The sequence below is a fragment of the Ipomoea nil genome, unplaced genomic scaffold (assembly GCF_001879475.1).
Source record: "Ipomoea nil cultivar Tokyo-kokei standard unplaced genomic scaffold, Asagao_1.1 scaffold2159, whole genome shotgun sequence".
NCBI classification, from domain to species: Eukaryota; Viridiplantae; Streptophyta; class Magnoliopsida; order Solanales; family Convolvulaceae; genus Ipomoea; species Ipomoea nil.
Window position 1 is genome coordinate 3,768,721 of NW_017618587.1, and position 27,478 is coordinate 3,796,198.

At 35.7% G+C, this 27,478-nt stretch overlaps 3 protein-coding genes across 6 annotated transcripts; 2 read left to right on the top strand and 1 right to left on the bottom strand.

Annotated features, from left to right (window-relative positions):
• Positions 1-534: 534 nt before the first annotated feature.
• Positions 535-6,141, top strand: LOC109149576. Of its 4 annotated transcripts, XM_019297409.1 has the most exons (14): positions 535-847; positions 1,141-1,465; positions 1,965-2,151; positions 2,203-2,287; positions 2,584-2,676; positions 2,888-2,978; positions 3,660-3,753; positions 3,845-3,942; positions 4,151-4,220; positions 4,538-4,641; positions 4,743-4,862; positions 5,015-5,091; positions 5,211-5,255; positions 5,432-6,141. In XM_019297409.1, the coding sequence occupies exons 2-14, from the start codon at positions 1,208-1,210 to the stop codon at positions 5,883-5,885; spliced, it is 1,776 nt and encodes a 591-aa protein (XP_019152954.1). In that variant the 5' UTR covers positions 535-847; positions 1,141-1,207; the 3' UTR covers positions 5,886-6,141. The 4 variants fall into 4 exon arrangements, with proteins under 4 accessions (XP_019152954.1, XP_019152952.1, XP_019152956.1 ...); XM_019297407.1 differs by having other exon boundaries at positions 1,965-2,287; XM_019297411.1 differs by having other exon boundaries at positions 1,965-2,287; positions 5,211-5,294; positions 5,380-5,831.
• A 580-nt stretch (positions 6,142-6,721) lies between these two features.
• LOC109149577 (L-ascorbate oxidase homolog) lies at positions 6,722-9,005 on the bottom strand. The gene is made up of 7 exons (XM_019297412.1): positions 8,835-9,005; positions 8,617-8,726; positions 8,259-8,529; positions 8,068-8,170; positions 7,628-7,982; positions 7,151-7,528; positions 6,722-7,078 (listed from the first exon to the last, which is right to left on the bottom strand). Exons 1-7 carry the CDS (start codon positions 8,979-8,981, stop codon positions 6,787-6,789), a joined length of 1,656 nt encoding a protein of 551 aa, XP_019152957.1. The 5' UTR covers positions 8,982-9,005; the 3' UTR covers positions 6,722-6,786.
• Positions 9,006-16,678: 7,673 nt separating this feature from the next.
• Positions 16,679-17,401, top strand: LOC109149583 (chaperone protein dnaJ 11, chloroplastic-like). The gene has a single exon (XM_019297418.1). The coding sequence runs from the start codon at positions 16,762-16,764 to the stop codon at positions 17,209-17,211; it is 450 nt and encodes a 149-aa protein (XP_019152963.1). The 5' UTR covers positions 16,679-16,761; the 3' UTR covers positions 17,212-17,401.
• The last annotated feature ends 10,077 nt before the right edge of the window (positions 17,402-27,478 follow it).

Consider the following 27,478-nt stretch of genomic DNA (forward strand, 5'->3'; position numbering starts at 1 on the left):
ATATATATATATATATAGTGTAGCAAGACCAAAAAAAAGTGTGATCATTTTGGTCAAACACATTTAACATTATTGCTTCGTCACTTGAATCCTAATTATGCCAAGTATTGAATAATGAATATCATAAACAACCCTCTCTTCTACAGTCTACATCCATGTCGGTCTTCATCCCTCCGCACGTATAAAAAATATATCAGTTTTTTTTTTTTTAATTTATTTTTTTCTATGCTTCTCGTGACATTTTGTTGAACCAAAAAATGCTTATTAAAATATAGCACACACTTACGTGTATGTACATAATAAAGATTATTACATATACGGATTTTATACTCAAATAATAAATTGTATGTACATATAAGATAAAAATTTGAGTGTTAATATGGAGATTTACACATAATATGATATGTTTCTTTTACCAAATATTGGTCCTTTGACCTAAAAAATTGTTAAATTATTATAATTTATCTGATTAAAATGTAAATTTTATATTTTTAACAAAACGGCATTACGGCTAATGACTAACCTAAGCCCATATTAAAATAGGAAATTGTTCCAGCGGGCATGACTGACTTTTACACACCTCTTCAGCTTTGGCTCCGCGCTCGCTTACATTTCTGACAAAGACTTGTGTTTCCAGTTTTTGATCAGTCAAATACTCCATCCCTGGAAAGAGCTAAACAAAACAAAAAGAAGAAGAAGAAGAAAAGGGGAAATCCAAAGCGAACAGCATCATAATAAAGAAAGAAAAGAAGCGAAAACTGGGTCAAGTCTGTAGATGGTGTCTGGGCACTTGGCAATCTGAGCTCAATTCAAACAGATTTCGCCGTTTTCGTCATCGGGTACCGAGGTATCACCTTCCTACTAAGACCCATTCTTCGTAATCTTCAGATTCTCGCACCCTTTCCCGCGAATCAATCACTTCACATTCTTCGTCAAGCGTGTTCTAGGCATGTTTTCGTTCTTCTTTCTCGAGTTGTGGTTAAATTTTCAGTTTATAATCCCAAAATATCTCTCGAAGCTTGCTTCTTTATGCGTGGAAATTCAGAAGATCAAGCTTTTTTTTTTTTCACTTGGATGTAGCTGGGTAGTGCTAAATCGAGCCTTGATTTTTGTGTTCTTTTGATTTGTTTCCGTTGATAGGTGAAAAGTTGGAGTCGATTTTACTCTTTTTGTATCTCTTTTTCTCCCGATTTGATTGGGGAGAAACATGGGAGCAGTATGCGCCGGAGGGACAGTGAGGGATAGGTCGGAGGTCCTTAAAGAGAGGAGCTCAGGGAGCTCCAAAAAGCTCAAATCAATGAAGAGTTTCCTGAACGAGGATATTAATGCCGATTCTAATGAATATCCAGATATGGGTACAATGGGGAGGACCCATAACCATAATCTATATGATTCTGGTGAATTGCACTTATCCATCTCAAGAGAGTTGAAGCCGGCCACGCCAGCTAGGACAGGAACTAATAAGGTGTGGATTTAGATATATGATCTTTATATCTTGAGTGTGGGTGGTTCTTGTTAGTAGTAGATCATTCAATGCAATGGTCATCTATGAATTGTTGAATGTTATTGTTGACATGTGTAAACTAAAAACATGATTGTTTTGACTACTATTTGTTGGGATTGATCACTTGAAATTGAATGAGCTCAATCTTAAATAGTTAGATAAGTCTTGGTCTTGGGCTCTTCGCGATTTGCTTTGCAATATTTATCATTTGTAAAGTGAAAGGTTCCTTAGATAATTTTGGATTTGGGTATAAATAGAGGAAGGAATTAAAAGCAAATAACACCTAATATTTGAAAATGTGGTATTTTTAAGACTACCCAAGATTGCATGACAACAATATGTGGTGAATGTGCTTGTGTTCTTTCGTGTTTTGAAGCCTTCACAGGCTTAGTGAACTTCTTTCTTGTTCCCTTTTTCTGTCTGAATATTGTATATGAGTAACCTAATTTCCTCGTGACAGGGACCTCAAGTTAGCTCTTTTCTCGGAAAGGCTAGCATAGTGGGCCTCGAGAAGGCAGTGGAGGTTCTAGATACATTAGGCAGCAGCATGACAAATTTGAACAACAGCGGGTTTATTTCTGGCGCGGGATCAAGAGGGAACAGAATATCTATTCTGGCATTTGAGGTTGCAAATACAATCACTAAAGGTGCAAATCTATTGCAATCTCTATCTGAAGAAAGTGTCCAGTATTTGAAAGAGGAAATTCTACCTTCAAAAGGTGTACAAGAGTTGGTCTCTACAGATATGAATGAGCTTCTCGCTATAGCTGCTGCTGACAAAAGGTGAGCATCTTTGTTTAATACTGCAAGGTCCCCTTTTTCTTCCAAAAAGATATAAGCTTGAAAAGAGATTTTCAATGCATGAAAACCATATTGAGGTAAAATAAAGCCTTCAGGCTTTGAACTTACAAAGTCTGCTTGAGCATTACCAGCATTATCTAATTGTAATATCTGTAAGCAAAGATTGAAAAGAGGTTTTCAATAAATGAAGACCATATAGAGGTTAAAAACCTTCAGGCTTTGGACTTACAAAGTCCACTTGAGCATTACCAAATTGTAATATTTCTATATTTTTATAGGGAGGAATTTGAAGTTTTCTCTCGTGAAGTTGTGAGGTTTGGAAATCTGTGTAAAGATCCACAGTGGCACAACCTTGATCGTTTTTTTGCAAAGTAAGTGACACTTTATATCATGAATACCCTAGGCTTATTAGTCATTTAATGGGGATATTCTATTTTGAAACGTTTGATGGTGGATGGGGGTTTTGGGGTTCAAACCTAAGTCGACTGTCTTGAAGAAGGCATAACTTACCACCAAGCTACACCCCAAACCCCATTTAGTGTGGATATACAGTAAATGTTACTTCCTGAAAACATGTGCCAGGTTGGGCTCTGAACCTCTAAGTCATAAACAGCTCAAGGAGGAGGCTGATAGGACTATGCAAGAACTTTCCACTCTTGCTCAGCATACTTCTGTAAGATTCTTTTTCCGGGGTGCTTTGCATAGTTTTATAAAATTTTCCCATTTTTTAAGTTGTAACCAATTTCTTCATTTGCTCTGTAATGTTACTCTTTGACTCTCTCTCTCTCTCTCTCTCTCTATATATATATATATATATATATATATATATATATATATATATATATACACACACACACACACATATACATACATTTATGTCTGAGTGCTTGTTTCATATGCTGCTATGAACATTAGGTACGGTATTATGTGGATCAGTATATTACACTTGTACAGTGATATGATGATTTTTGTAGGAAATATAGCCAATTTGCTTATTTCTAGCAATATAGTAGAGAAACATGTGCTTGATGGATAGCCCCCTTCTTTTGCACGGGAGACACTTACCCGTACTGGAACTTAATTCTATATATATATATATATATATATATATATATATATATATATATATATATATATATATATATATATATATATTGGGTCTTTGTTAGAGCTTTTGCATTCATACTTGTGTGATGGTGATGCTATGTGTGCTATTAAGTTCTACTAAGTATGCACAAGCTTGCACGGGTGCTCCATTGATAATCTCTCTAGTCAAGGACTAAAATCTTAAAATCATGTGAAATGAGATCAATTTAAATATACTTAGCTATAATGAGATATGATGTATGTGCAGGAATTGTATCATGAGTTGCATGCTGTGGACCGGTTTGAACAAGATTACCAGAGGAAAATTGAGGAACTAGAATCTTTAAATCTACCTCGAAAAGGTTCATTATATTCATCACTAAATAATTGAGTTCATAACTACTGTATGGTAGATTATCTTTACTCAATTGGCCATACTTTTCCTTCTTGTAGGAGAGAGTCTAATGATGTTGCACAGTGAGCTAAAACATCAAAGAAAGCTTGTGAGGGGATTGAAAAAGAAATCTCTTTGGTCTAAAAGTTTGGAGGAGGTAATCCGACAAAGATTCTTTTTAATCTTAAAATATTTTCGAGGATGAATGCTTCAATTATATTTACTTGTTTCTCAATCTTATATCTGAAATCCAAATTAGACTTCTTCCTTGACATAGGTGATTGTAGAAAAAACTCAACCGGGTGTAAATTTACTATCATGATTCTTAATTGTGCGTTTGTTGATGTTATATTTTCTAATTGAAGGTTGTGGAGAAGCTTGTTGATATTGTAACTTTCATTCATCAAGAGATCTTGGAAGCATTTGGAGATGATGGTATACTATTGCCCTGTTTCTTGTTCCATTCACCGAGGCTGTAGGATGTTATTATAGATTTCATGCCTTAACAACTTCCACTATACTTTGCATTTTAATACAGAGTTCTACTACATGTACTCTCAAATCTTACTCCCTGATGTGGCGGGCTCTGATAAGCTATTTTTTTTCATGTGGGTCCCAATACAAGTGTCTACATCAGGATTTTGTGTCTGGGAGTAAAAGTTGGGAGTACACATAGTATTTTCCTTTAATATATTGAAGCCTTTTTACTAAAAACCATGCTGATCTTATGTTGAAACTGTTTATTTTACAAGTATTAAAGTACGTAGATAGGGAGCCTACAACAAAACCAGAAAGATTAGGCGTTGCTGGCCTTGCTTTACACTATGCTAACCTAATCACTCAAATAGATAACATTGTAAGTTTGAAAATTTTAATTTGTTGATTTGGTCCTACAGAGTTCCGTTTAGTATTTTTTTAGTTAATAATGTTTGTTAATGGGATTCAATGTAATGTTAGACCTCGCGCCCCACTTCTCTTCCCCCGAACACAAGGGATGCACTGTATAATGGGTTGCCACCTGCTGTAAAGATGGCGCTTCGTTCTCGGTTACAGGCACTTGATACAAAAGAGGAAGAGGTTTGTTCTTTAGACTTGTTTTCTTGGTATCTACCATTTTTATCGATTTTTCTCTTTTTATCTTCTGCCTTCTCCTACCGACTGGTAAAGGGAGGCTGTTTCTTAAATGTTATAAATGTTTAACGTAAATGCCCTATGATGGAGTTTTGCAGCTAACGATTCCTCAAATCAAGGCTGAAATGGAGAAGAATCTCCACTGGCTTGTTCCACTAGCAGCCGATACGTCAAAGTAAGTCGTTAACTATCTTTCTCAGACAAGCAATAAAACTTAAATTTCTCTTTTTTACCGGATATATAAATGCATTTGTTATTGATTCTTTCAATTCATTTGGCTGGCTGCTGGTGCAGAGCGCATCAAGGTTTCGGATGGGTTGGAGAATGGGCCAACACCGGGTATTCTTCCAGTTTCCGTGTTATATCAAGTTTTGCTGTTTGTGCTTGTTGTGAGCATATAACCATTAATGTGCAATCCAATTATCAGCTTAGGTTTTTAGTTGAGATGAAGCACATGCTTCAATTGTGCTCTATTCTTCTTAGCGAAACCCAACAATGCTCATTCTTGTATGCAGAAGCGATTTCGGAAAGAAGGCAACGATGCAGAATAACCTCATCCGCCTGCAGACGCTTTACCACGCAGACAAAAAGAAAATGGACTCCTTCATCCTCGAGCTCGTGGAATGGCTTCACCGCCTCATCAGCCTCGTAAGATACAAAGGCCCGAGGATTCTCCCGGGAAGATCGCCCACCGGCAAAGGGCTCACTCTGAATACAGAGATTCTGAACAAAAACCCGAAAAAGAACGAGGTCCAGCTTTCGTTAGAAGACAAGACTTTGTTGGATGAAGTGATGAAAAGGAGGAAGCTTGTCCCTGGAATAAGCAAAAGCCAAGAATTTGTGATATCCAAGAAGGGGAGACAGGTTTGGGCACTAAGTAGGAGCACTGGCAGCTCTCCTTGTACAGAGGTGGAACGACCAAAGCCTAATGTCTTGGACATCCTAGACGGCTTAGGTACAAAGTTTTGAGCCCCTAGATACATTTCACCAAAACTAAGTATTCATTTTGCATAAATTCCCATTCCCAATCCCATTTTCTCTTCAAATTAAAGTCCCCTCCCTGTATATATAGCCCTTATGCTGAAGGTATATGGCTATTCCTATTTCCTAGTGTGCTTTAAATTTTGAAGTATGTTTTAGGAAAAATCTTGTAGCTTTACTCCTACATATCATCTATTGCTCCATCTAGTGTGAGATGAAATCATATTTTTGTACCCCGAGTTACCATTCCTATCTTATAACAGGAGAACACCGAAACTTAACTAGATTAGCCAAACAATATCTTAGTATTTAGAGAAAAGGGTCAAATAGGACAATTAGGTCACTAAATATTTTAAAATTGAAATTAAACCCATATTTTGGTGCAATGAAGCTGAAAAACTGGTCTGACCTCTGCTATCACATTCACTAGGGTTCTAGCAATCCTCACAAAAAAAAAAAAAAAAAGAACCAATCACCGGTCACGGAGAAGGAAGGTGACCTTGGTTGCTTTCTCACCTCGAAAGGTGACCTGTGAAAAACAAATTGTTACAAAGTCTATTTTGGTGCAATTAAACTCGTTCCGGCAATCCTCCAGTGACACAGAGGCAAATTCCAAATAAATAAATAAATAAAATCACCAGGAGGAGGAAACAAGACACTTCTCACCCTGGAAAGTGACCGGTGAAAAATAAATTGTTACAAAGTCAATTTTGGCGAAATATCATTGTCTAGAGATAAAATATAGAAAAACGAATTCTTCTATGAAACAAATCTAACTACTTAGTATCAATATAACTAGTAAAGTAATTGATACTATTGAGTATGACTATCTAAATCTAAAAATGTAATGAAGCTAGCTAGCTAGCTAACACGAACTAACTAACTAAATCTATAACTGAGCAGCTTTGCCGCATTTGATGACATTTGCAGGAATGGGAGCTTCATCCCTTGGAGAAATCTTGGAAGGATCATCCTCCGGTCCCTTCACCTTAATATACAGCTCTTGTCCAAGGTACCTTTGATCTGCATTCCCGGACCTCAGGTTCCACATTCCTTCATTATCCATCGCCACATATACTGCCGTCCACGAATATGGATATACCTGTACTGTTGATCGATAAACCGCATCCTTCAGATTGTATGATCGCATATCCAGCGCGCTCCAGATCCCAGGCCCCATTCTGCAAATCCAATCAATCAATCAATGTTTCAATCAATCAATCAAAATGTTTCAATGGAGGGAGTGATTTTACCCAACAACGAAGAAGTTGTAGCCATCCAAATGCCATGTCTGTACAGAACGGAGAGGGTTGTGGAAAACTATCTGCGTGAAATCATGGAGATTGGTTTGGATAACCGAGACGCCAGGACGAGCTAGGAGGAGTCTGTAAGTAAAATGGGGCATCTCAGGGATAGTGCCCAGCTCATAAACGCCGCTTATGTTGAAGTGATCCGCAAGCTTCAATGGCGTGTCCGGGTACACAAACGAAACGCCATTAATGGCGTATCGAGGCTTGCCGTACACCCTGGCCATTTTACCCTCCAGTACAATCGTCCTGGTCACGTTAATCCGTCCGTAATGGAATGAGCCTTGGGGATTCGGCCGGGCTGCTCCCACCGCCACATCGACCCTGTCAAGGTTAAAGCAGCGTCAAGTCATGCAGATAAGGTGTTCGATAAAATGATTAACTTAATTTGCAGGTTGATGACTCCACTCCAGTGTACTGTACCTTATATTCTTAATCTGTACCCAGGAAGCCAGGAGATCAAACTTCAATGGTGATTTAGAGAGCGGAGTCCCCGGATTTCCCCGGAACTGATTGTAGCGTACAAAGCCAATTCCAGAAGCTTGCATGAGGGAGAAACGAGGAGATGCCGACATGTAATAGGATGCGCCATTTTTGTGCTCTAATGCTTTAACCATCACTGAGTAAGACTGGCCGACATGGATGTCCAGATTATCGAAGTCGTGTTTTACAGTATAGGATCCTTCTGTCTCCACCAGCGTCATATTGTGGCCCTGAATCCTGAAATTCAGACTTGTTTTTATCCCCACATTCGAGATCCTCAGCATATATGTTTTCCCTGCAGATTTCAACAAAACCAAACACAATAAAGTGATCAGAAAGCTAGGATTTTCGTTCATGTGGACAATAATTTCAACTTTTACCTGGCTGGAAATCCAGGCTTGCTTGTTCAGGTCCATGGCCATTGATGAGGATTCCATGGGGAAATTTCAGCATGCCGGTGCGATCCAGGCTTTCTCTCAACACCTTCAATCACAAAACCATATAATCAAAACCTCGTAAAGATTAATTAATATGATTATGTATCTAGTGATAATAAAGATGTTTAAATTACCTGAATATCTTCGGTGTACCAATCACTGATCAAAATGTCTAAATCGTAATCAGGGCAAGGAAACGGCGGATGAACAACTGGAGTGTTGTAGATTCGGATGGGACCATACCCACCGGCCGCCTTGTGAAGGTGGAGAGACGGGAAATAGAAGTAACTTCCGATCTGATCTTTCAGTTGAAAGCTGTAAGTCCAGTTCTTCCCCGGCGGTATAGGACAATTGGTTCCTTGTACTCCATCTTGCCACGAACTTCCCCTTAATTGCACCCCATTCCTACAATAATCCAAGAAAATCAATCCCAAAAAAAAAAAAAAAAACAGTTTTAATTTCTTCGTATGTTAATCTGCAAACTGGTCGTACCATGACATTAAAAATGGTTCGTCCAGGTTGTTGTGAATGTTGACGTTAAGTACATCATTGGTTGAACCATTCAGGAGGGGTCCTGGAAACTGATCATTAATCACAATCACCTGTTTTTCATCAAAAGATAAAACGAGTTAATAGATATGATATTTTAAGGTACTGATCAACATTATAGACAACATTATTATAATATAACATTAGCAATGATCACAAACCTTCTTCTCAACTCCGAGGATTGAACGAGTGGAGAAGGAAACAGTCCAATCATAGAAACGTTCCTCAGAGCTTACACAAACAAACAACGATAGGACTATGAGACTGCAAACAAGTGGTAATGCCACTGTTCCATTCACCGTCTTCATTGTTGTTTGTCTTTCAGACTTACAGTATATTAGTTCTTCCAATCGTAATGATACTTTTAGCTTAATATTGATAACTATATATATAAAACAAAACATCCTTTGAGAATGAAGGATAATGTATTTTACTGAAATTCTAACTCTTACGTAGACGTCTCCTAATTAATCACGAACATTTTTACCCTAATCCAAACATAATCCACGGTTATTTTAAACTCTGACGTTAGGAAATCCTATCATCAGGATTTAGGCATTTTTAAAAAGTATTAGTTATTTAGTTTTAAATTTTTATATTGTATTATTTTTAATATATTATTACTCTGTATTTACAATAGTAATTAAATAATAATATTTTTTTTGTAAGTCCACGTTCATATTCATCTGGATGCTTATTTGATTGTTTTATGACGGTATCTCGTTTGGCTCATGTAGTCATGTAAAGAAGAGATTCAAAGAAATTTGTTATAAAGAATTTTTTTTTCTTGACATAAAAGTTTTTTTTATTATTTTTTAAATAAAAGTAAAAAGTTTGTCATACAATCTATTTATTACAGTTACAATATCAGCTGATCGATGAATGTTTTTAATATAATTAATGAATATGTCACAATATATATAATAGAGTTAATTCCAGCAATGGTCCTCCGACTATGTTGATTTTTCACAATTGGTCCCCGACTTTTAATTTGGACAATTTAGACACTTGACTTTTAAAATCTTTCCGATGTTGGTCCTTCCGTCACTTTGAGGTTAAGTGGGTGTTAGTTTGAGGGGTAAGGTAGTCATTCCACAATTGTTATTTTTAAAAAAAGTAATTTTATTCTTTGTTTTTTCTTCTTCTTCGGCATCATCATCACCGGGATCAGTTCGCTGCCATTCTTTCCCTGCCATTTTTTTCTTTAGTTCTTGAATCTTATTCTGGCTGCTCGATATGGGTTTGAAGGGATTTGTTGAGGGAGGGATTGCTTCCATTGTTGGCGGGTGAGAATGCCTTTGTAAAGAGCCATGTGGCCCTCTGCTTTGATCGTCCTCATGGCACAGTCTAGGGCATCGGCGCCATTCCCAGCTCCACCTTCATGTTCATGGAACAGATTAGTGAAGATGATGAAAGTGACGATGATGAATTCTTCAAGCCAAAAGGGGAAGGAAAGAAGGCATGTGTTGAAATGAAACTAGTATTGCTCATTCAATTTATTATTTACCAATAAGCCAATTACATTTTTTCTTTTCTGGGGCAGGTAGTCACTTTTTCTCCCTTGTTTTATTGCCTTGCTAATTACTGCCTGTTTTCTAATTTATTCAGAAAGGAAAAGATGTCTCATATGATAATAATCTGGATGTTGGGCCTGCTCTAAATTCCTCAGCCATGTAAGTGAAAAAAAAAAAAACTGGAAAGATTAAAATTTGATTGAGGGCATTGCGGTGGGTGTGAGGATTGTGCAACAGGAAGGCTATTTCCGACATGTCTACAACCGTCCTCCACCAGACGCTCTATTCGATCGGGCTGTACACACGCTCTATTTAGGGCTGGGCTTATCGTCGGTGGGATCGGAGCTGCCGTGGGGAACCCCGCAGACGTGCCGGTGGCATCGAATCCGGTAGACGTGCTGAAGACGAGGATGATGAACATGAAGGTGGAGCTGGGAATGGCGTCGCCATACGCCGGCGCCCTGGACTGTGCCATGAGGACGATCAAAGCAGAGGGCCACATGACTCTTTACAAGGGCATTCTCACCCGCCAACAATGGAAGCAATCCCTCCCTCAACAAATCCCTTCAAACCCATATCGAGCAGCCAGAATAAGATTCAAGAACTGAAGAAAAAAATGGCAGGGAAAGAATGGCATTGAACTGATCCCGGTGATGATGATGCCGAAGAAGAAGAAAAAAAAAAAGCAAAGAATAAAGTTATTTTTTAAAAAATAATAAATGTGGAATGACTACCTTACCCCTCAAACTAACACCCACTTAACCTTCAACTGACGGAAGGACTAATATTGGAAAGATTTTAAAAGTCAAGTGTCTAAATTGTCCAAATTAAAAGTCAGGGGCCAATTGTGGAAAATCAATATAGTCGGAGGACCATTGCTGGAATTAACTCTATATAATACTTAACTAAAGTTGAGTCTCGGATATTGGGATGATTATGATCAAGTACTTGGAGTGGGTGAGACATAAATGGAGACAAGTAAGAGCATCCACATCAGTGGTTATTATGGAGTTATTGTCAGATGAATTATCTTGGGTGGGGTTAATAACAAATGTGAGGTGGGGCGGTTATTTTAGAAGATATTTATCCTGCAAATATGAAGATAATGTCAGAAAGAAAGAAAAAGTAAAAACAAAAAGTTAACAAAAACCCGCACAGCCCATGGCTACAGTGCACGCACCTGTGTGGACAGCGCGCCTGACGCAACAGTTTTTTTATTAATTTTTTTTTAATTTCAATTTTTGTTATTTTATTTCTTTTTTGTCTCTCTCTCCTCCCACATTCTCTCTCCTAATCACTCTTACATTATCCCTTAATTCTCCCCAACCATTGTGGATGCTCTAATAAATGGATGTGGAGGCCTATAAACAATAGAAAGCTCTAAGCACAACTTTTGTTTTTTTTTTTAACCGTGATTGACATTACTTACAAGGAATTGACTATAAATTTATCATTATTGGCTATTAGAGCAATCCCAATAAAGAGGTTGTGCACGGGTTGTAAGAGAACAAGTAGGGATGGCAACGGGGCGGGGTGGGGGCGGGGAATGGGGTCCCCGTCCCCGACCCCGAAATAGATCCCCATTCCCCGTGCCCGCCCTGTTCCCCCGGCGGGGATGGAGAATTATTTGTTGGTGATAATGAACCAAAATCGATTTAATATCTCAAAAATAATATTTATATATACACACACAAGTATATAAAATATTATTGGATATTTATCCGAAATATATATATACACACAAATATATATATATAACGGAACCAGCGATTATATATACATGTATATCTACGAAAAGATATACCAATATATATCAACCAAAAATTGGAACAATTAATCCTCAGATTATGAGTCCAATCCAACGGCAAAACACATATGGAGAACGGATTTTGCTTAGAAGCATAATCCAAAACCGAAAGAAGGAAAGATGGCTCGTGTATGGGTAAGGGTTTTTAGCGTGAGTCAAGAGACCACTCTTTCCTTAAAACCTTATTTGCCACCTCCCACAAGTGTTAGGAGCGTCGTGGCCTAGGTTTCCTAGGATAAAACGCGCTACGGTTCGACGTTTGAGCACCCAAACGAACGAACCCGGCGAACTAGAGCAAAGCCTTGAACACAGTTAGGCTTAAGAAAGGAGTAGAAGCAGAAGAATTTTGAAGCTTGAAAGCAAATTTTCGTGTAGAGCTCTTGTGGTTTTTCCTTGGTGTGTAAAGCTTCTACCTTCTACCCCTTCTTATATAAGAGTGGTGTACTAAATAGCATTTATCATGGCGTTAATTACACGTTGTGTAACATCTGAAACAGCAACCCCCATTAACAGAATTAAATTCAAAATTCAAAACTGGAGTTAATGGATTGTTGGCCTTCAGCCTCACCAAGTTTCGGCCTAGGGCCGAAACTTTTAGCTTTGCCAAGTTTCGGCCCAAGGCCGAAACATTGCTGCATTCAATTTCGGTCTGGCCGAAACTATCAAGTTTCGGCCTCCCAAGGCCGAAACCATGGTTCAGTTCGGCCTGGGTCTTGGCCGAACCCAAGTGGCTATTGCGTTGAAAAATACGATAGGTTTCGGCCTCCCAAGGCCGAAACCATGGTTCAGTTCGGCCTGGACCGAGCTCGTCTCGGTCTTGGCCGAACCCAAGTGGCTATTGCGTTGGAAAATATCGAAAGCGGTCTTGGTCGAACCCAAGTGGCTATTGCGTTGGAAAATATGCTCGGTCATGGCCGAACCCAAGTGGCTATTGCGTTGGAAAATATCGAAAGTTGGCATAACTTAGCCCGCAAGGCCAGCCAGTTTCCAGCGCACACGAGCTCGGGCTTGAATCAAGCATTTCCGAAGTCATCTCTAGTTGGAATTTGATTTGCACCCCCATCCCCGCGGGGATTTTTGGGGACGGGGAATCCCCGCCCCGTTTTTTGAATTATGCCAATAGAAAAAAAAAATTATATTATGTATTATCAAATTTTAAATTGGTAAGCATTCAATCTTTAAACAAATCACATAAACAAAACACATAAACAAATCAGGTTAATTAATAAACTCATTCTCTCACACTCTCACGGTACTAAATACAAAATACAATTAATCATTAACTTGCCTGTATATATGTTGTGTAAATAATTAAATCTGAAGTGAAATAAATAAGAGAACTGATTCTCAATGCTTCCTATTTTGGTCACTTACCAAATGCTAAATAATAATCCATACGTACTGTGATTACTGTCCGCCTATATATATGTTGTACAAATACTTACTAATTACTAAATACACTAATGCATATTGTGATTACTTACTTGGGAAATGAGGATTTTTATTTTTGATTTATATATATATATATATATATATATATATATATATATATATATATATATATATATATATATATATTATACGGGGAACGGGGATCGGGGTCGGGTTCGGGGTGGGAAATGCCCTCCCCGCCCCCGTTACCTGAAAAAATTTCCTGAACCCGCCCCTGTCGGGGCGGGGATCGGTGTTTCCCATCGGGGACGGGTTAAATTGCCATCCCTAAGAACAAGGTGTAAGGTGGAAAAGAAATGAGAGAAGAGATAAAGGTGAGAGTGTGTTGCAGGAGTTAAGGTTTTTTGTCCCACAAAGAAAAGAAACAATCATTTTTTAGAGCACACATAATACAATTATACACATAGCTTATTTGTATTTACCACATTAAAAAATAGAAGTGAAAATGCAAAAATTAAGACTACATATTGGAAAACGGCAAATTATTGTGTCACACAAATTATATTGCACAATGGGGTCGCAATTGCGGCGATGACTATATGTTGTACTAATTGTCAATAAAAATAAAATTATTAAATAACAAACCTTTTTTTTTTTCATTTTTACCCTGGAGTAAAACTTGCACAAATACACCTAGGAAATCGAATCTTTGGGCACTACCGCACTACTGTAACTTTTTCTTTGGAACTGGGACCGCGACTATCGAAATGTGATGTTGAGAACCGCAGTAGCTTAGCGTACGTTACGCACCGAGTCTCGACAATTGACAGGCTGGTTTAAAAAACCTGACCATACTGTCCCAAAAGGATGAATTAACGCGTGACACATTATTTTCATATTAAAATATCACGAGTTTATGTTATATATAAAGATATATTATATATATTATATTTATTTTGTCAACCTATTGAAACATAAATAGTCAATACTGCTTTCACTAAGCCTTGAACTCATTACTTTCTATTTAGAAAAGTAGACCTCGCATTTAAAAGAGTCACTTCATGGTACTATACAATAAAATTATTGACAAAATGTCACGAGTTTAATTCGCATTGAAAATAGAGTTAATTCCAGTAATGGTCCTCTGACTATTGTGATTTTCCAAAATTGGTCCTCGTCTTTTAATTTGGACGATAAAGACCCTTGACTATCAAATTTGTTCCAGCATTAGTCCTTCCGTTAACTATCAGTTTGTTTGGTGTTAGTATAGGGGCTAAAATGGTCATTTCCTTAGCTATTTATGTAGACACTCTCTCCCTCATCTCTAAAGTGGTACAGCATTGACTTTGTTTATAGACTTGCATCCAGGGGGTCCATGACGACGACGATCTGGGTTGAAAATGTAAGCACATGCCAAGCAATAGCATTAACAACTGAACAAGGCATCTTGCAATAATTAACAAATCTGCTTGATATGATTTGAGATGAAAAACATAAAACATAAATCATAATCCATTGATGAACATTTAACAGTGTACAAATTCATCCACTACAGTATACTGATCAGCTCCTGTACTGTTCTATGATTCTACATGATAACTCAACACTGCTTAGATAAACACAGCAGAGAAGCCAAATTATAAACATTGAACAGATAAATCAAAACTGATGGCGTTGGCCGCTGATCGACCCTGAGTACTGCTGAGGCGAACTACTCTGCCTGGGACCGGGATTCTCGCAATGTCGTTACGGATTGAGCTCTCCAGATCGGAGAATACGCTCACAAGTGCTTCTCCGATTCTGTCTCCCGCGGCGGCGATCTCGTGTTTGATCTGGTTCCGACAGAGCTGAATCGCTATATGTCCATGAATTTGAAGAGCTTCTCGGCGGAGCGTTTCATCATCAAAACCGCCTCCCGAAGTCGATGAGGCTGAATCGCCACCGAGCGAACGAAATTGCTGAAAACACTGAGGGAGAAGGACGGATGTTTCGAGAAAACAGACTCGGCGAGTCTCCGTTCTCATAGAAACAAGGTTTCCGAGCAGTATTTCACCCCTCCGATCCATCTTGTGATCTCTCCTTCTAGAGTATCCCAATGCATTCTCTGTACATCCTCCACGTTAATCCTCTCAAAATCGAATTTCTTCATTTGTTCAGAAAATGCATTTCTACGCGAAATCGTATACGCCTCACAGAACTCATTCTCATACCTTGCGGAGATCATGAAGGTGGCGATGCGACCGATTTCCGTCACAACCTCCGGTGAAAATCACGGATACTTCTCTTCTCTGTCGGATTTCGATATACCGGAACCGGCATTCTCATCCTTGGCATTGAACAAAAACTTTGCACACTTTAGCTAAGGAAATGACCATTTTAGCCCCTACACTAACGCCTAATAAACGGATAGTTAACGTGTGCAAAATTTTTGTTGGAACCAATGCTGGAACAAATCTGATAGTCAAGGGTCTTTTTTATCCAAATTAGAAGACGAGGACTAATTTTGGAAAATCACAATAGTCGGGGGACCATTATTGGAATTAACTCTTGAAAATATTATATGTACTCTCATTCCCTACCCTTAACTTTTACATAGACCCACCGAAAGAAAATAGTCTATCAATACCTATTATATAAAAAATAAATTTAATGGAGTCAGATTTGAGAGTACATGTAATTAGGAATGTAAACGAATCGAATCAAGTCAAATATCTCACTATTCGATTCAAATTCGACTATATATTCAAATATTCATATTCGTATTTGTTTAGTATTCGAATTTCAAATTTGATTCGAATTCAATTCGACCCGTTTTTTCGAATATATTCGATTCGACTCGAATATTCGAATTCAAAATGCCTAACTTAAATTTTTACAAAATTCTTCAATAAATTAAAATAAAATGTAATAAAAACTTATATTTAAATAGTATAAAATATTTCAATTGAATACACTCTAATTCGTAATCGTATTTGAATCAAAAAAAAAAAAATATTCGAATCGAATTCGGATTCGAAATATTCGAATTCAAATCAATATATTGAATTCGTATCACCGAATTTTTTTTTATTTAATTGGTTTACACCCCTACATGTAATATAACTCATTACCATCAAATAATAACTGTATTTTCTCTTCTGTCACGAAAAAATCTGACCATGCTGACTCAGCTTGGACCCTTTTCTGGGCCCACACGTCACCGAAACGGATAAGCCCGAATAAATTATGGTGCCCTTTCTGCATTTCATTGTCACCAACACGTAATCAACCGCACCTTCAATCCGATTTGCCCAACTACATATACTCCACCCCTAAATTTTGATTTTCCATATCCATAATCTCATTTTTCCACAAAGAATCAACCTGAAATCATTCATGGCTTCTGCGTCAATTCCTTTCTGTTCCCAATTTTCCGGCACCGGAGTTTCCTCGGCGCGATCGCGGCGGAGCGGTGTGGCGTTCCGTCAGCCGATTTCCACCGTCTCCGCCTCCTGTGCTACGGCGGAGCGGACCAGCAGCGGCGCCGCCACGCACGCCTCGCTCTACGAAGTTCTCGGGATTCAGACGGGCGCCACGTGTCAGGAAATCAAGGCTGCATACAGGAGGCTGGCTAGGGTTTTGCATCCGGACGTCGCGTCTAGCTTTCGCCGGGAATCGTCGGACGAAGACTTCATCAGAGTGCACGCGGCGTACGTCACTCTCTCCGATCCACAAAAGCGTGCGAATTACGACCGGACTCTGTTCCGGCCGGGGCAGAGCAGGCCGCCGGTTGTGTTTTCTGGTGTTAACAGTCGCCGGAATTGGGAAACTGATCAATGCTGGTAGCTGAAGGGAGTGATAATCACATATTAGGCTTAATTCTTTGATTTTATGAGCAGGTTACCTTTAATCTCGCTATAACTTCATTGACGACAAGTTTGAAACTCAAAATTTTGCTGTAAATCCTAAGTTTTCATGAGTTTAAGTCTGAATATTCATTAATGTGCAAAAGATGCTTCAACAAATTGCTTATCGATCTATTTTTTCTATTATTACTTTACTCTTTACAGCTAAAAATCTAAAATCAATATTATTAAGAAAAATATTACCTGTACACCATTTCCTACTCTCAATTTTCTCCCACACTTAAAATATTAATAACAAAATAATCCATTGCTCGTCAAAAAAAAAAAAATAATAATCAATTGAAACCCGTCACATCATGGAATAAATTTGAGAAAGTAAGATTTGATTTGAGAAAGTAAGATTTGATTCAACATGTAGTAGAACTCTTGTTAAACCAGCAATCATAATTATTACAGTATTCATTCCTAGTACTCAATTCAATGTCTGTGGGACCACAAAAATAAATACAACATACATACACTATAAATTATAAAATAGTTTTTTTTTTTAATGTTAAAATCTTAGGTCAAACTGAATTTAATACTCAATCATTAGAATTTTGACTTCGAAAGTAATCAAATTTGACAATTAACAATTTATTTTACAATCAATAATTACCTTACTCATTTGTTCAGAGACATTTGGAATTAACTTTTTGGAGAAAAAAATAAAATCATTTTAAGGTCACCTGACATTTTTAGTGTGTATGTATTAGGGCATCCTCAATAGTGAGAATTTTGGCGTGGTTTTTGAGGAGTTTTTGTAGGTATGATTAGGAAAGAGAAAATGAGAAAAAATAAAAAATGAAGAAAAAGAAAAATGAAAAATGAAAAAAGAAAAAGAAAATGTACCAAAATCTGTCAAAATTTGACAAAATCTGCCAAAATCTGACAGGAGAGAGAAATCGTTTGCCTTTTTCCTTTTCTCACCCATTGAGGGCCCACAAAAATACTACAATAGCAGGAGAAAAATGTAAGCTAAAATCTACCCACCACATTTGTTAAAAACTCAAGATTTAAATTTTACTATTCCAAAATCCAAGTAAAAGTTCCTATTGGGGATGCCCTTAGGTTTAAAGTGGACGGAGAAAAATATACATTCTAAAGTCAATTGTTTATGACTTGACATTTTTAGTTGTGTGTATTGGGTCTAAGACGGATGAAGAAAAAAAATCATTCTAAGGTCGATTGTTTACGACATGAAATTTTTAGTATGTACATTGGGTCTAAGGAGGATGGAGAAAAGATAGGTTATTTATGACCTCACACTTTTAGTGTTTATGATCTGACATTTTCAGTGTGTATATTTAGTCTAAGAGCACCATTATCAGGGGAGATTGTCAATGAAAATAACTCAGATGGAGATCATGCATTGATGTGGAGATTAATTTATGGAGATCATGCATTGATGTGGAGATTAATTTTTGAAGAAAGAATTCTCTGGCAAGATCTTGCAGGAATTAATTTAAAAAAACAAAACAATAAACGCTAAAGCAGCGCGTTAGGCGCAATTTGCGCCCACAACGGGCGCGTGTGGCAAGAATTGATTTAAAAAAAAAAAACAAACAAAAAAAAAACAAACAAAAAACGCTGAAGCAACGCGTTAGGTGCAATTTGCGCCCACAACGGGTGCGTTAGAGACTTAGAGTGGCCCCCAGCTTTTCAGTAACTTGCAGCGCGTTAGGCGCAATTTGCACCCACAACGGGCGCGTTAAAGACATAGAGTGGCCTCCCAGCTTTTCAGTAACTTTTTACTGTTTTTCTTTTTAATGTCAGATTTCTTTTTGTTTTTTCTTTTTCTTTTTTATCCACATTTTTTTCTCTTTCCTAATCATACTTACAAAATCTCTCAAAAACGGGATTAAACTAATGCGGATGCTCTAAGGTGGATGGAGAATTAAATATTCATTCTAATTAAGGTCGATTCTTTATGAGTTATGACTTGACATTTTTAGTGTGTGTATTGAGTCTAATGTAGATGGAGAGAAAATATGCATTCTAAGGGTGATTATTTATGACTTTGACATTTTTAGTGTGTATTAACTATTAATATTAAGTATAAGGTGGACGGAAGTGTGTTCATTGTTGGCTGGCGGCAAATCGCAACGACTAAACACACATCAAACATTGCTCTGCGGTTCTTTGTCATTTTGTGAATAACATAATAATTTGTTTGCCGACTTTGAACTTTGAAGTCGACGAAAAGGGAAAAAATTTAACCAATTGTCTTATGATAAGTGAGATCGGAGACAAGCCGTCAACATAATGGAACTGTATTAGTAGAAGTTTAACGTTAAGAAGCCCAAATTGGAATTTGATTTTATTATTACTATTTTAAGTACATCGGCCAGATGGAGTTTGATTGTTGCTGTAGAATGATTGACAAGCTTGGGAAACAGATTTAATTTAATGAAAAGGACAAATATATTCAATTTATTATTATTTTTTCTTTCCACCGACAATACAGATGGGCTAAGAAAGAAGATATTTTGTTCTGCAAGTTCTCAAGACATTTGTTTAATGAATAAGAAATCAAACTTAAAATTTACTTCTAATGGTAAGACATGAGTTTGATTCGAATATTGGGGTTTGGATTTAAATTGTATTTTTTTGTGCTTATAAATATACAATTTAGTATTATATTTTAAAATTAAATTGATTCGATTTATTTTGGTAAATTATTGTGTAGACCATGACCTACATTTTTAATATGTTAAAAAATATAATTTTTTTTGAATACAATATACACTTTTAATATACTAAAGGTGCATTATTTGTGTACTTAATATACATTATTTGATAGTATAGTTCACATAGTTGTGTGGACCATTGTCCACATAATAATGATTGATTTATCTTATTATGGGCTTGGGCAGGTTTAAGGGATCCAAAATATAATTAATAACGATATTTAAAGGATTTACAAATATGACAATATGATGTGACAACAATTAAATTTCAACTTATTTAAAGTTACGGATCGTTATGCTATGCATCTGTATGCACCATGCATGGTGCATACGGGTGCAAAAACGACGTCGTTTTATTAAAAACGCGCATCCCACTTAAAAAAAAATTAGTTTTGATTTCCTTTAATAGCATTATGTTGTTCATTCATTCTGGAATTTTAGTTTATAGATTCTGGAATTTTAGTTCATTGATTATGGATATTTAGACGTGAATTGAAACTGATTTTTTTTCATTCATGCTGGATATTTAGTTCATTCATTATGGATATTTAGTTCATTCATTATGAATTTTTAGTTCATTCATTATAGAATTTTAGTTCATAGATTCTGAAATTTAATTCATCGATTCTGGAGTTTTAATTCATTGATTCTGGATATATAATTCAAATTATGCACAATATAATATTGTTGCTGGGAATCGAAACTGATTTTTTTTTTTTTAAGTGAGAGGCGCATTTTTAATAAAACGACGTCGTTTTTGTATACGTATGCACCATGCATGGTGCATACGGATGCATAGCATAATTTGCCTAAAGTTACTATCACTAGATATAAAACATTGGGAAAAGGGTCAAATAGGCCCTCGAACTTTAGCTTAAAAGTCAATTAGGCCCCTAAACTTTTTAAAGGTGCAATTACACCCCTCAACAATTCATTTAAGTGCAATGAAACCCAAAAACAAATTAATGACCTGCTATCATAGGTCATTAGGATTCAGGCCACCTTCCGGCGAATTTTCCGGCAAAAAAAAAAAAAAAAAAAAAAAAAAAAAGTGGCCGGCGAAATTTCCGACAAAAAAGTGACCGGCGAAATTTTCGACAAATCTGGGTCGGTTGCTAGTCACTTTTTTTGCCGGAAAATTCGCCTGAAGGTAGCCTGAACCCTAATGACCTGTGATAGTAGGTCATTAACTTATTTTTGGGCTTCATTGCACCTAAATGAATTGTTGATGAGTGTAATTGCACCTTTAAAAAGTTTAGGAACCTAATTGAGTTTTAAGCTAAAGTTCGAGGGCCTATTTGACCCTTTTTCCTAAAACATTACTCCGTATATATATATAACTAAAGACAAAAAATCAGTGTAGGGCCCAAAGATATAGCTCATGTTGCTAACTATGGTTGACAATTTGCATTTACCCTGGCAAATTATGCTGTGCATCCGTATGCACCATGCATGGTGCATACGGATGCAAAAACGACATCGTTTTAATAAAACGCGCGTCTCCCCTTAAAAAAAAAAAATCAGGTTCGATTCCCAGTAACAACATATGAATTAAAATTCCATAATCGATAAATTATAATTCCATAATCGATGAACTATAATTCCATAATCTAATCTATGAGCTAAAAATTCCAGAATGAATGAACTAAAATTCCATAATCTATAAACTAAAATTTCAAAATCGATGAACTACAATTCCATAATCGATGAACTATAATTCCATAATCAATGAACTATAATTCCATAATCTATGAACTAAAATTCCAGAATGAATAAACAATATAATGTTGTTGCTGGGAATCGAACATGAATTTTTTTTTAAAGGGAGACGCGCGTTTTTTAATAAAACGACGTCGTTTTGGCATCCGTATGCACCATGCATAGTGCATACGGATGCACATCACGATTGATTTACCCTTGCATGAGTTAGGTTTATATTTTAACCTTCTATTCATAATGGGTAGTAAGCCAAGTTCAAGTTTTAAAATATATATCTTATTCTACTTCACATGTCTATTCTTAATAGATTACTTATAATATAATTAATATTGGTGCGTGTACATATATACCGTGATTATATGAACTCTAATACTAAGATAACAATATGTGATATAATAAGAATATTTGAACATACAAATTACACACATATAGTATGTAAAAATGTCACAAATAGAGTGTCTAATGAGTTGAATGATATGTAACCATACGTGGCTATCAAATATAATTAACTTTAAAGTTTTAGAGAACATCAAATTACAAATATTTAGAACAAAAATAATAGAGTAATTTAACGGCATAAGAGATAAAATTAAAGTTGGATCCAAACAGTACAGTGAACCTGAAAGTTGTATTTATACTAGGATTCTCTTGAAATTTTAAGAATCATTTAACATAACCGTGAAATTAACAACTTCAAGTGACACCTCATATGTTACGTAGCGACGATTATTCTACATGTAGGCATCAAAAGCTATCGCAAATTATGAATGATGTGCAATCGTGGTGCACACGGTTGCAAAAACGACGTCGTTTTGATTAAAAACGCGCGTCCCACTTAAAAAAAAAAAAAAAAAAAATCAGATTCGATTCCCGACAATAGCATTTTTTGTGTATAATTTGAATTATCCACAAATTCATAACTATATATCCACAAATTTATAACTATATATCCACAGTGAATGAATAACACAAAATTCAGAATGAATGAACTAAATATCCACAATCAATGAACTAAAAATTCACACTGAATGGAACTAAATATCCACAATGAATGAACTAAAAATCGACAATAAATGAACAACATAATGCTATTGAGGTGAATCGAAACTGAATTTTCTTTTTTAAATGAAACGCACATTTTTAGTCAAAATGACGTCATTTTGAAACTGTGTGCACCATTTCGGTTGCACAGCATAACTATTGAAAAGCTATTCAAGATGTCTAACATCATGCCTACAAACCTGGATTTGTGGGTTTGGGCCATTTATTGAGAAATTGCATTTGCAAATGAATCTCCAAGTAATGAATTTGATAAGCCCAAAATGCTTATATTTGGGTTTTTTAAGCCTAATTCCAAAATCATTAATAATGACCATTTCTACTTATTAGGTGTAGTTTACATTGTTGGGTTACATGGTCCATATCTGTAGTGGTTTTGGTTCACATAAATTTCTTCAAAATATTTTGACGAAACACATTTTGGATCAAACTGTTCCAGTGGATCCATAGAATGTATATATAACAGTATAACACAAATCCACTTCAATAATTAGTAGGCAGAATCTCGTTAAAGATCTTGTGGTCAAGCGGTATAGTTGTGGCTCTCCCAAATGAAAGGTCACAGATTTGAATTCCAGTGAGGGCATTAACTCTTTGTACTTCAATAGATTGAGAAAGTATATATTGATATATACTACATTGTAACAGAGTCAATAATACTAAAAAAAAAAAAAAAAGTAGGCAAAATGTCATGAGTTGAACTCCATAGAACAATCTTCTCTATACGACAAGTTTGACTAAAAAGATGTTGGTAAAAATTAAACTAAAAACTTTGAAGTACAAAAATCATGTTCCATCCATTTCAAGACTTATTTCAATTTTCAAGACCTTTGTGGATCAATTGATGAGTAAAATGTCGAGGTTTGTGGAATCAACATTAATTGCTAATCAAAGTTGATTTTTTGGTTGGACCAAAGGTTTCCTGAGCATGTTCTAACTGTATGAGGTGTATTTAAGCTCGTACCATACTCATAAATCTTCGTTCGTACTGGGACGTCACAATTAAGGGACAAAATGCTGGCCAAATTGATTTTTCATACGAGGGGAGTTTTGAACTCCTAACATTTCTTTAGAGACAAGAGTGCACGACTACTCACATCAACCAAGCTGATTTGGGTAGTACGTTGGATCATGTTTTGCTGGCAAATTTCATCCCAAAAGCACATATACAAACAAAAAGAAATTATTGCATTGGTAGTTAAAAAGTTGATTCGAATAATTAAGTATTAATTGTTTAGGCGACCATTTCTCTCAAGATTACGTCTTAATAAATCAACCTTTTAATTCCTCTAATCATAATTACTTTTCTACTTCTTCCAAAAGATTGAATCCTCAATCCTAAAAGCCTCCCACATTCTGATTTGAGAGCGTTTGAGAATATATAAATCACGGTGACTCAATGGCTCAGGAGATATGGCCAAATGCCGATATGCACAAGATATTTGTCCACTTTAAACATAATCCCTACAGTATCGCCGCCAAAGTTCGAACTTAGTCTCTTCTACCAAATACTGCTTATTGAATCATTAAGCGAAGCTTCTGTCGACTCATAATTACTTTTCTATTCTTCCCATATAGGATGTTTTATTAATATAACTAGAGATTCAAGTATTCATGAATATAATTATGAAGCATCATATTTAGAGCTGTCAATACGGGCTGCCGGGCGAGACGGATAGCGGGCCTAAGCGGGCCGAGCTTAGGTTTGACTGGCCCGCGGGCTAGGGTTATGGTTATTACTTATTAGTTATTAGGTTATAGTTATTACTTTTATATATATATATATATATATATATATATATATATATATATATATATATATATATATAAGAAACTGGAACTGATAGAAAATTCAAAAAATTTTGACCTATATTGTGAAATTTTCTGGGCGTGTTTGGTAACGAATTTTGATACTATTTTTTTCAAATATGAAGTTCAGCAAGTCTCGAACATACACAAATTTTTTTATATCAATCCAAGACCTATAAGTAATTTTCTCAAATTTTTTCTTTAAACTGCGTCAGCCAGAAATTTTTTGGACAGCACACTGTTAAGAACTTAACGAAATTTTATGTGATCATTGGAACATGTTTTCAACCAAAAATTTTTATGGATATCAAGATATATAAGTGTAGGTTCTCCCAACAAAAATTCAAGCAAAAAAGAGTCCAGTAAGTATTTTTTGCAAATTTATTTTTTGAACTGCGCCATTCAAAATTTCTCAAACAGTAAAATATTATATATATATATATATATATATATATATATATATATATATATATATATATATATATATGTGTGGCGAGCAGCCCGTGGGCCAAAAAAACCCGCTCTTTGGTGGGCTGCGATTTTCGAAATCCATCCCCTACTTAAGGCAGGACGGGCCGACCCGACAGGCAAAGCCCGTTTTGACGGCTTCAAATCATACTAATGGTTGTTGTCCTTTTTTTTTTTTTTTTTTTTCTCATATATAATAATAGATATGCTTTAATGTACCAACAATTTGTTATTATTCAAGTGAAAATTTTGATTTCTTTTTATGTTTTACATTCAAAATTTTATGATTAAAATAGTAGAAAAGTAATAAGTGTCGAGAATATGTTAGAAATTTAAGTTAAAAGACTTTTATTGTACCTAAAAAGTATAGCATAAAAAGATATATTGATGATTTTGGCATGCATTCAAACCAATCAATGCCCTAATTCTAATACAAAAGCGCTAACTTAAAATAGAAGATTTTACCATTGGCCCACTTTAGACAATTCATCATAAGCTCACAAAAATTAGTTGAAGAGTATATTTTAATTTCAACTTAAATATTATTCCTTTAATTTGAAGGAGTCGATATAAGATGGTACCGGATTTTGATGGCAAAGTTAATTGAGTAACTGGAATGGTACGTAATGAAGTATTATTTTTATTATTATATTATTATTATTATTATTATTATTATCATTATCATTATTATTTTATTTTAGAAAATGATCATTCGAACTTTACCTAAAAAGTCAATTAGACCCTTAAACATTGTAAAATTATAATTAAACCTATCAACATTGAAGTAGTCCAAAAACTAGTTAGTGACCTACTATCACAAGCAGGGTTGTAAAAATTGGTCTAGCGCCCGCCTAGGTTACCGGCCGCCTAGGTGTCCGCCTAGCGCCTAACTCGGCCGATTTGGCCGCCTAGCGTCTAAGTTAGTCGAGTTAACACGTCCATTTCGGTCGAGTTAACCCGATCGACTCGGCCTATTTTTTTTTTATTATATATATGTGTGTGCACGCACATACATATATATAATATGACATATATACACTCGTAGACTAGTTTGATACTTTGAATCTTTGGATGATTGAATTATTTGAGTATTTCATATTTGAGTATTTTTAATTTTTAATATTGTTTTAATGTTTTTTTTTTTTTTTTTGAAAACCATTGTTTTGGTGTTATGACTTATGAATTATCATTAATTCATTTATTTGGATGTGTTATTTGATTAAATGTTGAAAACAACCTCATTAAAATTGTCAAACTGCAAGTCTACCACTGTTTTTTTTGCGCCCGCCTAGCGCCGCCTAGGTTCCGCCTAGACCGCCTAGGCGCTAGGCGCTGTCCGGGCGCCCGACTAGCGCCTAGCGCCTACTGCAACCATGATCACAAGTCACTAGCGTTCCGGCCCCCATCTAACGCAAATTCCGATCCGACAAGAAAACGACCGGTGAACGGTCGTCGATCGCGAAGAAAGGGCCGTCTTCTCACTTTGATAAATCGAGTTATTCACCACCATCAGAACTCTCATAATATTTGTTAATTCATTTGAAATATTCAAATATAATTTTTTTTTTTTATAATGATCAATTCATATTCAATTATTCATCAAGATATCTTAATTAAAAGATGAAGGGAATAATTGTTCAATCATATATTATCAGTCAAACATAGTCAAATAATTAAAGCAACAAAGATTCTTAGAGACACGCAGCCAAAATTTGATAGCTGTTCGAATGAACTAACATTTTTATCAATAATTGAAGAAGCTACTGTGTAAAAAAAAAAAAAAAAAAAAAAAAAAACTACTGTGAATGAGCAATTGTACTAAGAACACGTACTACATAAAAATTAATGCAATGAAAATTACGGAAGCCCTTAGTTGGATGAGACAAATACATTTTGATTTTCCTCAATCTTGAGATGGATTGATGTTTTACTTCTGATTTATCGAAAAATTCATCGTTCCTATTTAAAATTATACATTAAATAAAACGTGTTTTGTGATTCTAACAGATAAAATATTACAATGTGATAAACCAATTTTATATGTTTAAATATAACTGATCATCTAATCTAAAATTAATAAGACCAATAAATTGCTCCTTTAAGTGATTATATATGCTCTACAATTGATACATGATCTTTCCATGGCTCTTAATTTTTTCCGTTACTAGTTTAATTTATAAGGATATCAAAGAAATAGCAAGGTATATTTTCTTTTATATCTATTTCACGGTTGCAAAACAGTAAACCATACTCCAACAACACAATCATTATTCCATGAATCATGTCATCATGGTTCATATATCGTTGTATAGATTATAAAAAAATATATTTTTTTAATATACTAAAAGTACATTAATATATAATTTTAATATATTAAAAATTTACATTGTCTTCATAGTCTACATAACGCTATGTAGACCATGGTCCACATAAAACTTTGCCATAAAAACGGCAATGCAGTAC